At 38.4% G+C, this 17,425-nt stretch overlaps 2 protein-coding genes across 20 annotated transcripts in view; one reads left to right on the top strand and one right to left on the bottom strand.

Annotated features, from left to right (window-relative positions):
* The window catches only part of scrib (scribble planar cell polarity protein), a 68,698-nt gene extending 64,517 nt beyond the window's left edge, over positions 1-4,181 (top strand). For 14 of the 16 annotated variants that reach the window (XM_044338974.1, XM_044338973.1, XM_044338972.1 and 11 more), the window contains one exon: positions 1,963-4,181. In XM_044338974.1, coding sequence (XP_044194909.1) covers positions 1,963-2,099 — 137 coding nt within the window. In that variant the 3' untranslated portion in view covers positions 2,100-4,181. Of the gene's footprint in view, positions 1-782; positions 813-1,962 lie in introns of all 16 variants that reach the window. The other 2 variants (XM_044338980.1, XM_044338977.1) reach the window with 1 other exon arrangement.
* kif9 (kinesin family member 9) overlaps positions 1-17,425 on the bottom strand; it is a 61,078-nt gene that overhangs the window by 23,242 nt on the left and 20,411 nt on the right. For 2 of the 4 annotated variants that reach the window (XM_044338989.1, XM_044338988.1), the window contains exons 1-20: positions 11,641-11,950; positions 10,343-10,514; positions 9,669-9,775; positions 9,340-9,570; positions 8,874-8,957; positions 8,657-8,749; positions 8,321-8,468; positions 8,124-8,188; positions 7,951-8,028; positions 7,722-7,790; positions 7,254-7,358; positions 7,101-7,156; positions 6,832-6,919; positions 6,543-6,682; positions 6,038-6,217; positions 5,628-5,836; positions 5,181-5,345; positions 4,978-5,057; positions 4,646-4,750; positions 4,372-4,472 (exon numbers count right to left, since the gene is read on the bottom strand). In XM_044338989.1, coding sequence (XP_044194924.1) covers positions 4,377-4,472; positions 4,646-4,750; positions 4,978-5,057; positions 5,181-5,345; positions 5,628-5,836; positions 6,038-6,217; positions 6,543-6,682; positions 6,832-6,919; positions 7,101-7,156; positions 7,254-7,358; positions 7,722-7,790; positions 7,951-8,028; positions 8,124-8,188; positions 8,321-8,468; positions 8,657-8,749; positions 8,874-8,957; positions 9,340-9,570; positions 9,669-9,775; positions 10,343-10,514; positions 11,641-11,736 — 2,367 coding nt within the window. In that variant the 5' untranslated portion in view covers positions 11,737-11,950 and the 3' untranslated portion in view covers positions 4,372-4,376. Of the gene's footprint in view, positions 1-1,603; positions 2,109-4,371; positions 4,473-4,645; positions 4,751-4,977; positions 5,058-5,180; positions 5,346-5,627; positions 5,837-6,037; positions 6,218-6,542; positions 6,683-6,831; positions 6,920-7,100; positions 7,157-7,253; positions 7,359-7,721; positions 7,791-7,950; positions 8,029-8,123; positions 8,189-8,320; positions 8,469-8,656; positions 8,750-8,873; positions 8,958-9,339; positions 9,571-9,668; positions 9,776-10,342; positions 10,515-11,640; positions 11,951-17,425 lie in introns of those variants that run through there. The other 2 variants (XM_044338987.1, XM_044338990.1) reach the window with 2 other exon arrangements.

The following is a 17,425-nucleotide window of genomic DNA, read 5'->3' as shown; positions in this document are numbered from 1 at the left end:
TGAAATTTGTCCAGTATTGAGCAAGAGTGCTGCAGCTGGCAGCTGTTAAAAGGGCTGCAATGTAATCTGATGGGGCAACAGCATCCTGTCAAAGTACGTCCTCTAAAAGTGCTTGTTTTTGCCACTTACAGGCTCAGATTGTTATAAGTGTTTTTTCTTTATCTTTCACTTGATCTGGTCTCTTTGTTATTGTTCCTTGCACTCAAGAAATTTTGTTCTGAAATCTCACAAGAGTTCAGTTGTTGCAGGAAGACAGCTAAATATTCAGCCATGACAGTCAGCTAGTTTAGTTGGAGAGAGGAGTGCCGGGAGGAGTTTGTGGTGTTGGAGTACAGAAAGCGTAGCTTAGTGTTATCTAAAAGATTTTCAAAGTCATGGCTGAATATTTAGCTGATTTGGACAACTACTTAACTCTTGCGAGAATTCAGAATGAGACTTCTCCTTGAGTGAGACTTGGTTAGGCATAATAACAAACAGAACGGATCAAGCGAAAGGTAAAGAAAAATGTTTTATTTCTCTGTATGGTCTTTTACATAATGTCAGACACTTATAATAACAATCTGAGCCTGTCAGGTGTGTTATTGCTCAATCAGATCACACTGCAGCCAATTTTGTGGCTGCTAGCTGCAGCACTCTCGCTCAATACTGGACCAATTTCATACTGTTGTCTCCATTAGTCACCTATACACAAAAAGATGGCATAATAGGGTCCAGGTTGAAAATACAGAAGTTTCCCTTTAATGCATTTATTACACAATTTTCTTCTATCCTCTTTGATTTAGGTGACTACCTGGGATAAGCTGCTCCTATTGGTAGGATCCTGTCCTGTGTGCATGTGTTTGTGGGTCAATGTGTGATTGTACAACTGAGTATGTATTGAAAACGTGAGAGGAGTGTTGGTTTGTGCATTTAAACTCTAACCCGCTAGTTATGTGGCATAGCCGTGGGTCCTGGCTTTGAGAAGGGTGTGTCTACCTGGGTGTGCTTCAGTTTCTGCTGTCCATCAGATATAAAGCAGCTGATGAGACCAGAGTAAAATAGAAATATGAGTGCTGTGTCTAAACTAATCTTCTCACACTAACCAGAGGTCAGACTGTGCATGAAGTGTTGAATGGAAGTGATTGTCAGTCAGTAAGTACACACAAGAAACGTGTTTACATGCACTGTAGTAACCTGTAATCAGATTTCTTTTTAACCCAAACTGTATTTTGGAAGCATTACTTGTGTTAATTGTTGTAGTGATATAATATGCTGCTTGCGAATGTTTTAATTTATTTTTTATTTTTGGGAGTGTATGTATGGGAAGGCTGAATGAGGTGAGATTTACAGGAGTTACTTTGTTAGTTTTGGTTTCAAAACGGATTTTGGGTGGAATTATTTTAAATACAAGAATGCATTGCTAAATGCAATAATCTGTCCGTTCACCCTGTTTCTCTGCTGCCACAGCGATACTTTCCTTGTCTGAAGTCTTTGTCCAACACGTTACATACATGTAAAAAGCTGGTTACATGTAAACATGGCAAAGAAATCAGCTTACTGGAGGAAGCTGACTGAAACCCGGTCACATTAGTGCACGTAAAGCACACCGAGGGAGAAAAAGATATTTAACAAAGAGATTACAAATTAGTTCTTGAAGTCTTGCTTTAAGTTTGAACACAGAGGACATTTAAGTGGCCTGTTTAAACATGCAGCCATCGGGTGCTCTGGTTTTCTGCTCGACTCTTTAGCTCCTGCTTGTTTCTAGCTGCTGATCTGAATGTTGGGCGTCTCTCACAGGTTTAAGGGATCCATCCACTTCCCCATCAGTCGCACAGGATGTTTCTGTACAGTTGCTTTTAATGTCTGTTCTTCTCTGCAGCTGGCGTTGGGAAGTGAATATCAAGTGAAAAAGACGCTAAACTTGTGCAACTGGTGATGTATTGTTGTGACTAAAGTTTTTTTGTTTGTTTTGTTCCTGTCTAGGGCCCGCTGCAAACCCTGAGGTCGAGGTTCCCTCCCCGCTGCCTGCCACCTCAGCCCTGGAGGAGATGGCTCTGTACAGCAACAAGCGCAAACTGAGGCAGGGTCGCCGCAGCCTGGAAACCGCTGTGCCCACGTAACACCTCACACTGAGAGAAGAAATCCGAAGACACAATGCGAACACACACACACACTTACATACACTGTGGAACACTGGCAAAACACACGGATGCATCCACAGGAGGTGCAGAGTCACTAAAACACTACACACTGTCAGTAGAGCGAGATTTACTCTCCCATATATAACCACTGCAGAGACTGCGAAGCTGATAGTCGCCACACATACACATTCACTTATATCCTGCGTGCCAGTCTTGCCTTTACAGTCTGTGGATGAGTTGGCAAGGAGACATTGCTCAACAGTCCCTCGAGGGCAAGAAAGTGCTAGTGTGGTTAGTTAGGATTGCTACTTAACAGACCATTTCCTTTTGTTTGTTGTACACTCGGTTCGCCTATTAGAAGCTGATCTATTTTAACAAGGTGACCGACGTTTTTAGTTTTTTAATTTTTTGCACCTCTGATGATTTTGCTGTTCAAAAAAAAACATACTGGAAGAGGAAAGAAATGGGTAATAGCTATACTAACTTGTTGAATGATATTTTTAGGCTTTCAGTGAATAGATTGTAAAATGTCAGGGGGGGTTTGAGACTTGGGCAGACAGGAGTGTATATATTAATTTAGGAGGGAACATCCTGCTACCTTCACAGTCACAAATTGTGGAGAGCTTTAAAAAAAAAAAAAAAAAAAAACTACAAAAAAAAAATAGTACATATCGTTTTTGCACTGCCACTGATCAGCTTTTTAAGAAGGTATATCTTAAATAATTTATTGTTTTTATTATTTTACTCAAATTGAAGGGCCTCTATTTTACACAGTTTTAACCTATCCAGTCCTTTTGAGTACAAAGAGGATGACTGATGCTTATCATAATTTATCATTTAAAATGAATTTTTCGGTGAGTCTGGAAGTCAAAACTTTTAGCCAATGAATTGCATATCACTTTTTAATCATGTAGTGTAACTTTATACACCCTTCTGAAGTCACCAGGGGTTTTTAAGGCAAGCATATCCTGCTTAGATTGCTTTGAACAAGGTCTGGCTGTTGCACATCACATGGTAACAAGTCATACCATAAATGTTGTGACTCTTGTCTCAGCAGACTTCAAGTGAGCATCTATCCAGATTTATTGATTGTGTAACATTCCCCTTGTAGAGAATATGACTACACTGGAGGCAGCAGCAGGCAGTTTACTCAACAGTTCAGAATATTGAATATCAAAGTTTGGGAACATGCATTTTTAGCATCATTTATTAATTAATGGTACTTACCCTGCCCTAACTAGGGTAATGTTTGTTCTTTTATTTTAATCAATGTGAACCATTCATTTCTATCCTTGCATTATCTGGAGGTATTCCAGAGTGACGTGAAGGTAGCAGGTGTTTTATTTTTCTGTCTATGGTTAATTTAAATCTGATGCCACTGAAAAATCATTTATTATTGTGTGAATAATGTACAAATACTGAGAGGAAAGCAAACTTTGGGTGTGAAACTGAGCCAGTCTTGACCTAGACCAAGTGTCTGGACTGCTGATGCATCTGGGTTTGGACAGGCTTGGTGCTGGGATGCTCTCTGCATGTATATTGGTTTGTTAATGGGAGAGCCGAGAGAGGCGGAACCGATTTTAAAATCCCTCTCGAGACATCGATCGCATCAGACATTCAGTTCATTGCTTGACATACTGTCAGTTTATGTATCTGGCAGGTATTTTTGCAGAATCACAGCATAGTAGCATTTGTGTTAATTTAATGTAGGGTCTTCTAATTATAGCTTTCCATGTTGCTCTCACTGACTGAAATTCAGTTTGTTTGATAACATTTGCAATGGCTGATATCTCTTTTTTTAACTTACAGTAGGTAAATTTTTTTTTCAGATGGTTTTCACTACATTATTAATGCAGTGTTTCAAGTTTTTTGTGTTATTCTGTTGTCTTGAGTTCTCTTCGGGGGCTATTTACTTGCAAATAGGTTGGAGGGAAAGGGTCAGAAGTCCTAGAGTCATGGGGTAGAGCTCATACAAGACTGTAACTAGTGAATTTGTACAACCAAAGAAGTCTATTTTGTGGTTCAGGAATAATAAATTTTACTTTTCATTTAAGAAGCTGATTCATTGTGTTTTGTCTTTTGTGCTTAGTTAATGTACAAACTTTACATACGAAAACAATGTAGAAATTAGATGTAGAGAACCACCAAGTGAAGCAAATAGTGGGTACATTAAAAAAAGTAAATTACACTCAATCTCATTAAGCACTTGGATGCCGTAGTTGATGAACTTTAGTTTGTACATAAAACTCACTTCTCTTAGGTAACAGGTAGAATAGGAGGGAGTCGTCTCTGTCCGGGCCCAGCGGACGTGTTCCTCTGCACTGGAGTAAAGGACAGCGCTCTGCTATTCCTCTGTAGAAACAGAAACACCAAAGGTTTAATTTTTAACATCTGCACTTTACAGCAACTTTCCTGGCAGAGGATGAGGAAGTGTTTGGCCAGATGGGGCCATTATGACCAGATTACAACATTCACTTCTGTGGTTTTAGGCAAAATAAACAGTTGTTCATCAATGAGACACTCGCCCGTTTCTGTGTCCTGTAGCGGGCGTTGCAGAAAGACTCAGCGCTGGGGTCTTCTGCCAGAAGCTCAAACTGCAGCCGCTCCAAACACTGCTGGCCATCCTCTTCCTAAGAACATCAGGGAATAACAGAACTCATTGCTACATTACTTCAGTCACAACTTTTCCAGTAAATGTCAAACAAAAATGCTTTTTGCCACAACTCTATGAATTTACACTGCAGCTGTGCTATTACATTTAGAAATATTAATATTTAGCCTCTACATGAGAGATGCATTGTTGGCTGTGTAGTAATGGCTATAGCTATCATATAGAGTTAGTATAATGCAGACTCACTTGTGCCTCAGTCTTGTCCAAATTTACGTTCAGCTCCTCCTCAGTTAACAGGAAAGACTTCTTATACCAGTTCTCAAATTCTGGGAAACATAGGAAATGTTTTTTTTCCCCTTCTCTCTTAGCCACAAACTGTGTTTTAAGCTATGAAAGTTTCAAGCTGTATCAGGAAGGCAGCAGCTACAAAAGATATTTTCAGAACTGACCAGAGAGAAGGCGCAGCCTACACTGGTCCACAAGGTGTTGGCAGTAGTTGACCTCTGCCTTGATGTCGCGCAGTGCCTCGTATCTCTGCCGGTAGTGAGCCTTCAGCTCTCTGAGCTGCAACAATAAAGTGGCATCTGGCTCCCCCTCCATACTGAAATACTGACCTTCATACAAAAACACACAAAGAAAAAGCTTTTTAATCTCAGGTCCAGCACTATAAACCCACGCTGTGCAGACAAGCATTACTCAAACACAAAAACCATCATTATACATTTCATTCAGGGTTTCCAAAGATATCTTGCAGTACTTATTTGAAAATATTTTGGTTAAACCACAAGACATTTAATGTGTGAGCATGGAAGTTCATTCATGACACGAATCACATTTTTCCAAATCAAAGCATCTTTGACTTGCTTCCTTGTTGCTAACAGAAACGTGTGAAATACCTTGGCCTCCTGTCATATACTTTTGCTGCTGTATGGTTGCCGTGGTGCAATCGATCTCTCTTTTGAGAGTGTTGACCTCCTCAGTGAGCTGTCGAAGAAGACTGCGGCGTTCCAGCAGCATGGCCTTGTTCTCCTTAAGGATACAGTTGATGTGGCTGCCTTGTCCAATCTTAAAATCCTCAAAGGCCTCTGCTTTGGATGGAGGAGAGCTGAGCAGAGACAAAAAAAAACTGTAAGTGATCAGGGTCAAAAAACAAAACTATCTATAGATAGTTATCTATAAGTTATCTATATCTAGTTTACTACTATCTATATCTATAGATAGTAGTAAACTGTAAATTTACAGTTTTAGAGTAAAAGATATCTGTGCATAAACATTCAACAGACAAGACTAAATATCACACACATACTCTGTTTGCAATGGTTCATTGGCTGGTGGTTGTGACTCCTGTGTGTCTTGGCTCTCAGTGTCTGCTTCTTGTGACTCCTGCTCTTTCTCGGGCGTCTGGACGGGGTTCGGCTTCGTTTTGGACGCACTCTCCACACGCTTCCTTGAAACCGGACTCCCTTCTCCCTGTCTCTTGTTTTGGCTGGATAATCACAGTGTGCCATTAGAATAACCATACCAATACAATTAGCTTGTGGTTAATATAAATGAATGTGTAATCAGTAAAGCAGGTGTTGGCCTGGTTACATATTGATCTCATCAGGGGCTGTTCATGTGTCAAACTATTAAATTCTGTCCAAGGTGTTTTCATCATTCTTTTAAAGGTCTATTGTAACCCAAAGTTGGATCTAGAATCATTTCAATGAAGACTTGATTTAATGACAATTTGAAAATATTGGCATTGTTCTTGAACCTTTCATAATTAAAAGAAAGTGAATATAGGCTTCAGTCTAAAAATGTTCACTCACCTCTGTTTTTCCCTGGACTTCTTAGTTTTGGCTTTGGTGGAACTTGAACGTTGGGTGTTTTTCGGAGACTGGGCAGCCACCCCAAAGCTGCTAGCCTCCACATCCTCAGTGCTGCTTCTGGTATCCAACTCCTTAAGAGTCTACAAAGCAACATCCAATCAAAGCTCAGTCAGAAATAATTGTTTATTAAACAGGTTGTCACTGGTAATAACAAAAAAAAAAAAAAAAAAAAGAATTTACAGCTTATACCCATGAGGTCAACGTCACCATGAATCAGATGTTGACTGACCTTGATTGTGGCTATGTTAGCAGTTTGGTCTCGGTTCACCAAGTTGTAGGTCTGGCATAGCTGAGCCTTCACCTTCTGCTCCTGTTCGCTGTTAAAACACAGCACATGAACATATTTAACTAGTTTCTATTAATTAAAACCTTGTTACATACTGAGAAATCATTTGAACAGATTAAATTACAATGCAGGGGGGAAATAACAGACTCGTTTGTATGAATATTCACTCTGTATTTTCAAACTACAGATTTCAAAACTAAACAAATACTTACTGCACAGCAAGTTTGAACTGGGCGAACACTGCTTGGACCTGCCTGATACTGATAATCTGTAATCACATGTCATACAGAGTGAAGACAGAGTCAGGCCAAAGTTTAGTATGTGAAAGAAAATATTAACAGCTGTGTTCTTTGTTATGTCCTCACACTGATTTCCTTCAGACTTCCATTGAGGTAACTCTGAACCTGGCTGTGGATTTCAGCCAGCTGGGCCTCAGATAACGGCTCGTATGTGATGCTTGGACGGTTCACCTGTTGAAAAAGAGTGAACAATGGGCATTTAAATTCTGATATGAAGCGGATGACATGTTTCTGATTCTAATGCATTAAAAAGACACATAAGAAGGCATCATATTTTACTTTAACACACCCTGTGAGTTACATACGTTAATATAGGTTGAATTACAATATTTTAAAGAAACTATTTCATTCTAAGTTAAATATTTACACACTTTTAACACTGAGTAAATGAAGATGAACAACTTCAGCCTATAAAGTGAAAATTTTGTGTTGATCTTAGATTCAACAAGGTTAAACAGGAAACAGGGACCAGTACAATAAACTAATAATATATTTTTAAATATATATGCCCTTTTCCTTGTCAGCTCTACTCACCAGCGTATTGTAGATGGACAGTTCCTCTTTCAGCCTCTGGACCTCCTTCTGAAGTTTCTTGATCTGAATCTAAACACAGAGGTGAATTTCATGAGATCTCTGTCGTCTGATGACTGACACAGACAGCACAGCACAATGCAGACTGTAAACAAAACCAACACATTATTTTTACCCATGTATTACCTCTTTTGTGTCATATAAGTTGGTATGTGTTATCATGTGAACTCACTGCTGGATCCATGTGTTCATTAACAGCAGGGTCAGTCCGGACACATTTCATTCTGCTGGCAAAACGCAGAGTAGAGAGCTGCAAAGAATATTAAGTATCATCCAGAGCTGAAGTGACACAACGTATGATATAAAAGAAGATGCTCTGTTAGTATCAGATATCCTACTGCTTACTGTTTCTTTTATCTGTGCAGCCTCACCATAGATGTTGGCCACAAGCACAGTGTTGCAGTTCCCTCCTACATAAACAGACAGAATGCTATATTTCATTAATTTCACATTATCTTCTAAAAGTGTATTATTATACCACAAGGACCACTTTGACCATCAGCTATCAGCATTGTTAAAAACTACAGGCCTGGCAGTCTCACCCAGTGAGTCTTTAAGGGCATGTGTTAGCTTGGTTTGTCTGAAGGGGACGTGGTCTCTGCGACGGTCTCCCAGAGCCAGGATGGCCTGTTCCAGGAACGACAAAGACTTGTTGATGTACATGGCTTCCTTTAACATCTGACCCTCTGACTGGAAGAACAGGAGGATGAAATGAAATGGAGAAAAAGTGAAGTGACGTAACAAATCCCAGAGAAAGGGGAACAAGAGCTTCAACATTTTGACAAGTAAAACTTGCAATAGGATGCATGCTTGTAACATCACACCTGGACATTGCCTCATTCAAAGCATCTCAAATGAAGTCATATTCTCAAACTCACCCCTGTCTTTCCCAGCCTCTCAGACCCAGCCAGATCCACCAGATTCAGCTTGGAGGCGATGTACTTGGCGTCAGAAAGAGTCCGCGACCGAGACTGTGATTGAGAGACATTTTCTTCTTAAAATCACAGCTAAAAACAAAATGAAGTATGCAAGAAAACTCATGTTTGAGCACCAAGACTATTGTAAACAATACAATAAACCATAGATTTAATCTACCTCTATATGCACAGTGAAGATACAGTGGGACCTGGAGGAGTTCCTGTTCAGGGTATGACATCCAATTATGCGATTCATCTCTCCCTGAGTATAGACAGAACAGCTTTTTTCATCAAGGGAATCATGGAAATGATACAGTGCTTCCATCCTTGTTGACCAACACTGATTACAGAACATAAGAAATAAATACCCATTAAAAAAATATAAATAAAAACATAAAACTGTATCTCACAGTAAAAACTGTTAAAACTTTTTAAAAGAACCATTTATTCCCAAAGGATAAGAAAAGGGAGGAGCATGGTTTGCTACATGAGCAGAAACCGAAGTGGGATAAATATAGAAAATAACGGAAAATACTGGACCTTTAGATCACTCCAAAACTGAACCTTTTTGTTTTACCATCCTTAAAACTTAATTTTAGGTTGAAATATTCATTCAAATTAACAGTACATCAGAAGTGACACACCTCAAATAGCAGGTTGAGGGCCTCCTCTTCGCTGTGGACTGGATGAAGAGACAGACCTCTGATGAAAACCCCTCTGCCCGGCTCCTCCATCACCACCATATCTCGAGGAGACAGGTGTGGTGAGCCTTGCAGTGAAGACAGCAGGTCCACCAGGGTCTCATTGTAGATTTCCAGGTAGGACAGGTGCACAGAGAAAGCATGCTCAGTCCTCTTCTCCACCTCCTGAAACACCTGAATACCATGTTAGAGATTTTTTTAAAACATACTTGCTCAGGTGTAGCAGTCAGGGGGGATTTCAGCAGTTAATAAATTCCCACAGTGCGAGTTACCTCCTGAAGGGCCCGAGGAATGATGCCTCGCTGCTTGTATGATTCTGTGGATCCTGTCATGGTGTACGTTTTTCCTGCACCTGTCTGCCCAAAGCACATCACAGTACCTAAAAAATATACAACAAATGATGTTTACCACAGGACCATTCACTCATTTCACAAGTTAAGTAATAAAAAAACACTAAAACTGAAACTTTGAATCAATACAATTGAGGGAATAAAGGGCCTTTCCCTGACTGTTATAGTATCACACAAGATACAGAACAACATGAAAAAAATAATACACTTTGGTATGTTGACAGTATGTATGTTGACAGTAAGTAGGCTATGCTAATCTGATCCGATGCCACCTTCATGTATGAGTTTCCGACTTAAAAACAGCACTCACATCAATATCGAAGTTGCAATAACGACTGGGGAACATCTGATTTTTCTGAAAGCACCAATATATTTGACTTGGCACTTGCGAATGTCCCCTCTGGGAATCAATAAAGTCTTATCTTATATTACTTTATAATACGTAAATGCCTGAAAGCCAAATAAATATGGATGTTGAAAATGCTTGCAAGTCATTAACATGGGAATCCCCTCAGTCTCTACCATCCATCCTATAAGACATAAATGTGGCATGAATACTTGACTACACTTTGTGTTTAATGTGAATGGACAGATACCATTATAGCCGTCCAGTGTTCCCAGTACCACCCGTTGGCACACTTGGGCATATACTTCCTCCTGGGACACATCCTGCAGGACTCCTTGCAGCCGGAACGACCAGGAGCTCCGCTGACCTTTCTTGGAATCATGGAGCTTCCTGCAGTCTTTTTTATGATAGATGTTTACTGTCTGAGGAACAAACACAAAAATATTTGTGTGTGCACTATAACACACAGACATAAATTTGAAATTTTAAAAAGGTAATGAATATACTAAATATTGTATATGTATATATACAGTATATAAAATGAAGTTAGAGTTAGTCATACTGTATGGCTGAAATGACAAACATGACCTCACCTTCATCTACGAGATATGATTAGTTAAATTAGGAGATTGGGTGGTAAAAACAGATCAACCTGGAAAAGGATTTCTACATTTGCAGTAAGGCTCTCAATTATTGCAATGGATGTGACACTGACAAAGTCAAAATGTCTTGGTCACTGTGCTGTGAGATAATTCAGAGACTATCAAGCTTTTTATCTCTGTATCTATTAGATATCTATATACAGAGTTAAGTAAAATCTAACATGAACATTATTACCTTCATGAAGATACAATTTTATTGTAGGGCTATTGTATTGGGCTGCATTAGTTTTAGCTAGATGGACCTAACGAAACTGTCATCTAAAGAATACCTTTAGCATAAATTATAGCAATTATTTTCATGACTTGCTTCAAATTGCTTGCTTTGTCCAACCAACAGTCCAAATCTGAAAAGGTATTCAATTTAACGTTTATATCAAAGACTAAAAAAAACCAACAGCATGTTTGACTCAGAAATGACAAAGATAAAAACAGGTGTAACACCATTAATCATGGCTCCACTGCATCTAATTGTCCCTGTAAGACCGCATGCCAGTGAGCAACCCGGACCTGAACACCTAAACGAAGGGCAGCCATCATGAATGCTATTAATTGCACCTGTACTTTTGTGTAAAAAGGTCTCTTAAGCCAAGTTAAATTCACTTAAAATGGTTAAAATTTCATTTAAGGACGTTTCCAAAGATGGAAAAGCAAGCCAATGCCCAAATAAAAGTTAGACTGTACAGTAACGTGAAGCACTGATTTAACATTTAAGCTAGTGGTTAGCTTAAAGTTTAATTTTCAACCTCAACCGAAGAAAACCAACTCTTCAATTTACTGGAAGTTACCCAGTTTTATTCCAGACTGCCAAACTTTAATGCCCTTCCAACGCGATGTAATTGGCCAAATCTTAATGGTACTGGTGTTAAAACAAAGACTTTAAAGTTACCTGCCCGTCAGGAAGACATTCAATGAGGTCTTTGGCAAAGTTTGCCGTTGGTCTGATCCGGACAAACACTGTGACCTCACTACTGTGAGCCTTCATACCTCCTCTGCCCGAAACACAGCAGAGGAAAACTGAAGCCAATCGACTCACAACCTGTACAAATATCTGCTAAATCAACCTGAACCGCTCGGAAGTGAGGCTTTCAGCTCAGAATGGGTAATTTCAGCTCATTTGAACAGCTCCAGCCCGTCAACTCTCTTCAGCTCCTGTGGTTTCCATTCAGCGTCATGGCAACGGCCACGAGGGCTCGCGCCCGTTTCCATTCAGCGTCATGGCAACGGCCACGAGGGCTCGCGCATACCGGTGGCAACTTGAACTTAATAGTTTGTTTTTTTAATACACCTGAATTTAAACGTACACTTAAAAAATATACATAAATAGACATTAGAATTATCATTAAAGACGCTAATTACTCATTCTCAGTGGTGAATGAGTATTCAGTTCATTTACTTAAGTAAAAGTGAGTAGTGTAGTAATACTACAACGCAAGAATACTCAATTACAAGTAAAACTCCTGCACACAAAATGCATGGTAAAAGTAATAGGTATATGAGCTAAATGTATTTAAAGTATCAAAAGTACACATTAATGATTAATGGCTTCTTTTGAGGGTTATATTTATGTATAATTAATATTACTGGATTATTGTTATTTATGGATTAACATAACATTAGAATAACTTCAATGTTTACCTAGTTAATGTAAAGCTATTTTACTTTATTTTTAAGTTTTTATGTAAAATCTTCATTTATAAAGCTGATAAATAAATGTGGTGGCGTAAAAAGCACAATATTTGCTTCGTAAATGTGGTGCAGTAGAAGACTAATGTAGCATAAAATGAAAATACTCAAGTAACATAAGATATTGTATATGTACTCCGTTACTTTCCACCACTGCTAATCCTATTTCAATATAGTGTTTTAATTAGTGAATTAACTGTTTAGATCAGCAAACTAAAGGCGTTTAAATTATACTTTTTTAAAATTCCAATTACTCATGCATCTTCCTATCCATGGAGGCTGGTTATTTAATTGGTAATATTGGTTAATTATAACCAATTTCTTAATTTGTGCATTTGAAACAATACATGTGAGTACATGTGAGTCCTTCCCACGGATGTAAAAAGAGAACTGGATACAGCGTCGGAGTCGGGGCCCCAATTATTCACTCTATGGGCCCAATGCGTCCATGGAGCATGCTCACTAGAGATTTCCACTGACCGAGACCACTAATTTCCAGTTTAGCCACCCAGCTAACTTGAATGGGGATAAAAAATTAAATCGTGCAGCTCTTCTAGACTTTCAAAATGTGATCAGACCGAATGGATCAAATTCTGATAGTGAAACGTGTCATTTCACGGGGATTGTGACGCTCAAAAAAATGTATCTGCTGATTTACAGACATCTGTTTCACAATGTAAGGCTCTGAGAAAAGGACTATTTGGGCCCAACAGGATCACGGGACATTGTAATTACACAGTTTGGCCACTGTGTCAAATTAGCTTCAAAGCCCGGTGCTGTTCCTGGGGGCTTGGTCTCTCCCTGTTCTCCCCGCGTCTGCTTTCAAAATGGCGGCCAGATCACAAAGTTTCTCATATTACAGCTAAACAGTACACTAATATATGTTACTGAAAACATTTGAGGCAATAAATAGGCCACACAGAATCTTGATCCATATTTGATCAGCACTACCTAGTTTGACAGTTTCATCTGAGTTTTGTGAGCCGTGTGTTCAGATGCCACTTTCTTTTTTTTTCTCAAAATGTATTGAGTAAATGACGCACGCATTGGTGTTGGTCAGAGCTGCTGTTGCTCTAGTGCAACATCTAGTGGGGCTGAATGTTGTATATTGCACCTTTAATATCTGCACATAAGTAATCTGTGCAGACACTTAAGTTTTGTCCTCTTTAAATTTAAAGCTGCATTATTAAACTTTTTGCCACTAGAGGACAAAGGACATGTTGACAAAAGCAAGCTGACAAATTCAGACACCAAATTTGACCAGCTTATAAAGTTATTATTCCTAAAGTGATAGCAAAAACTGAGCTACAAACATATAAAGTAGGCTGACAAACAGCAACAATAGCATCAATTTGAAGTTGCAGTTTTGGCCACCTGACTAACATAAGTCCAATATTCTGTTTTAGCTCTGGTTTGGGCTCCATCGACTTCTTTGAAAGATATGTGGTGCTTTGCTCCAACATGTTCACCAGTCATTAAGTAACTTCCTAACATAATGTGCACCATAGTTGGTTACACAAGAGTCTCTACAAAGACTCCACCCACTGACATGGCCATGGACACTATATAACAGGTGTATGTGCAGTTGAGAAGGCTAATCTATGATCAAAATGAGAGTGTTTATACTACTCTGTTTGGTGGGAGTAAGTCTCATGGCATTGGCTGAAGGCGCGGTAAGATGGCTAAATTTCCCCAAATTTACTGATCTCAGATGTTGAACTGGCTGAACAGGATATACCTTTAACGGCTATACTCTTGTAATTTCTCTGTCTTATTCTGTATCTTATTATTGGGCTGTTAGATCTGAACTACGTCAAACTTTACCTTTTTACTACAGAAAGAATTATTCTAATTCTGAGCTGCAAGGTTCTTCACTCAGCTACCCTTACTTTGCAATAACTTGAATGTTACTCAGGTTTCAATTCTCAATTTGATATAACTAAACTTAAACCAAGGGATATATTTTCTTTTGGACTTGGTAAACAAGCCAGTATAGAGCCCTAGAGCATGTTATCATGCCATTTCTATGAAATAAGTTCATTTATTGATTATTCTGCTGCTGTGTTTGAATGTTTGGATAGTGTCAATGTCCCCATTATCCAAACATTGTCATGCCCTTTGATATTAAGGTTTTTAATTCCAATTTCTAAAGGGGAGTAGAACACCACTTGAAAATACAACAAATCCAACAAAAGGTTAGGTTTTATGCTGCAGTCTAAAGATTTGAAAGAGATGAATGGCACTTTTTTCAGCTTTCTCTGTAGACTCGAGCAGTGCATGTTCTCATTATACATTTATCTTGTGATGTTTATAGGATCTGGATATATTGTATGTTTTCTATGTCTGGCTGGGTCTGGCACAGAGCCTGTGGTGGGGGAGGTTTGGACTGATCATAGGGTTTTTTAATAAATTTCATTTTGTCCAACAGGGCAAGAAATGTTTGACAGTTGATTCTTAAACTCACAGATATTAGCTGAAAAATATCAAGATCAGATGATTAATACACATTTGAAATCTAATGTCAATGCAGACGAGGCCATATGGGAGTACAACACCAATGGAAAATGAGAAGGGGTTTAACTCAACAGACACACTAAACACCACAACACAGGTAAGAAAACTTTGTGGGAGAAAGTAATTTCATTATTTTAAAAGAGGTTTTTGGAAGTATGGAAAGTGTTATATGTTCTTGATAACCTGCTTTGTCACCTGCTTTGGACAATTTGATGTGTTCTGATGAAACTTGCTCTCCAAATCAAACAAAGAGGTTAAGTGAGGGCTGCTGCAGACTATGAGAGACATTTACCCCACAACTGCCCAAGACTTTGGAAGACATTAAATGCCTAAATTAAATAAATCAATCTTCCATGTTTAAAAACATAAAGAGTACAGTCTAGACCTGCTCTATGTGAAAAGTGCCCTGAGAGAGTTGTGATTTGGTGCTACATAAATGAAAGTGACTTGACTAAACATCTGATGTCATGAGGGGAGGATAATGGCACTTTTTTAGCTTTCGCTCTAGGCATGAGTAGTGCACGGCATTTATCTTTAGATATCTACAGGATTGCTGGGTTTCTGTAGTGGGTTGTAATGGATAAGTTCCACCGTCAACTTGGTTTTCAATAAATTTACTTTATCCAACAGTGCAGTGTCCTCTTTCTTCAAAATGACTTATGTTCTAATCTTCTAAATAGTTCTTCAATATATTTGCAATGGCTTGAAGGTTAACTGAATGTCACTTTGCAGGCTTCCAATTTAAATTTTCATTTTGATACAACTGACTTAAACCAAGAGTTAAAATACATTTTATTTGTATGATGCAAAATGTATGGGATTATTTCTATTTCTATTAACCAGTTTAACATTATTCTGCAGCTTTTCCTCTGTGGTTGTCATGCCTTTTTTAGTAAATTATTCCTGGGCTATCACACTGAAACTACTTCATACTTTATCATTTTACTGCAAAATAATATATTCTGGTTCTATCAACCTGACATTAGTTAGCAATGTTCTATATTTTTACAATTTGTGTGTGTCACCTACAGAGACGTGATTAAACAAAAGACAGGCTTCATCAGCACCTCATTTACTGTACTGCATTTAGTGGACTTTTTAAACAAAAGACTGTGAAAGAACCAAAAATTGATGAAAGCCTACAGACCAAAACCTAAATATATAAATACTTGTGATCCAAAATATGCAGGATATTTTGGTTCTTTCAGTCAGTGTTTTGACCCTGTCTGTAAGACTTTTTGATGTCCTGACACTTTTTAGTCATTTTCAAACAGAGGACTAAATTTACATTTCTTATGTTTTGGGTTTTTTTTTTTCCATTTCTAAGTATTTGGAGTGGGGGCCTACAGCATGTACTGTATCATTCTGCTGCTATTTCTATGAAACAGATTAACTTTTGGGTTATTTTGCTGCTTAGTTTGAGGTCCAAAGTCAACAGCCTTGTAGGAAACAGCAAACACCCATGGTTATGTCATTGGATTAGGGTTTGTTTTTGTTTTTTTTAATTGAAGTGTATTGCTTTTTTCAGGCACCAGAGAGCACAATGCCGCCTAGTACTAAGAAACCAAAGGTAGGTAGACTTACCTTTCATTTAAATATTTACAATATGTGCAAGTTTTCTTGTTGGGGGTTGGGAGAAATGTAACAATAGCATCAATTTGAAGTTGCAGTTTTGACCACCTGACTAACATAAGTCCAATATTCTGTTTTAGCACTGGTTTTGGTTCCATCGACTTCTTTGAAAGATATGTGGTGCTTTGCTGCAACATGTTCACCAGTCATTAAGTAACTTCCTAACAAAATGTGCACTATAGTTGGTTACACAAGAGTCTCTACAAAGACTTACCTTTCATTTAAATATTTACAATATGTGCAAGTTTTCTTGTTGGGGGTTGGGAGAAATGTAATATAACAACATAGCATGACTTAGACAAAAACTCAGAGACAAGTCTCATGTTTAGGAATGAATTCCAGATTAAGTTATCGACCTGTTTATACTGAGCTATTAAATTCCTGATTCTCCCCCTCAGGTCTCTGGTTTCTGGCATCTCCTTGAGAATGATAGCGGGTTCCAACCAACACCAACTACTGGAGTGGACACACAGGTCCTGAACTCACACCACAATTAATACTTATGATACTGTACAGCTGTACTGTACACAGTTGTCTGTGTTTGTGTCTTTCAAGAAAGCAAGAATGTGTTTCGCAATTATTACATATATTTAATTTAGCTTTTTTAAATGTAATCTTTTCCAGTGAATAACAAAAAGAACAAAGAAGACACAGCGGAGGGGTTTGACTCAACAGATGACTACACAATGCAAATGTAATGAGGCCAACGTCATCAGGATGAAGACCAACCAGGCGATTTAATCGTCCTGCTTCTGCTTCTTTTAAATAAACATTGTATTAATTTGAATTGTTTAAAGTCATTTTTTTTGGCTGAGATGAAATATTTTACAATACAGTTTATC

The sequence above is a fragment of the Thunnus albacares genome, chromosome 21 (assembly GCF_914725855.1).
Source record: "Thunnus albacares chromosome 21, fThuAlb1.1, whole genome shotgun sequence".
Classification (NCBI taxonomy): Eukaryota; Metazoa; Chordata; class Actinopteri; order Scombriformes; family Scombridae; genus Thunnus; species Thunnus albacares.
The sequence above is the reverse complement of the archived record's forward strand: the minus strand, read 5'-3'. Positions and strand labels throughout refer to the sequence as shown.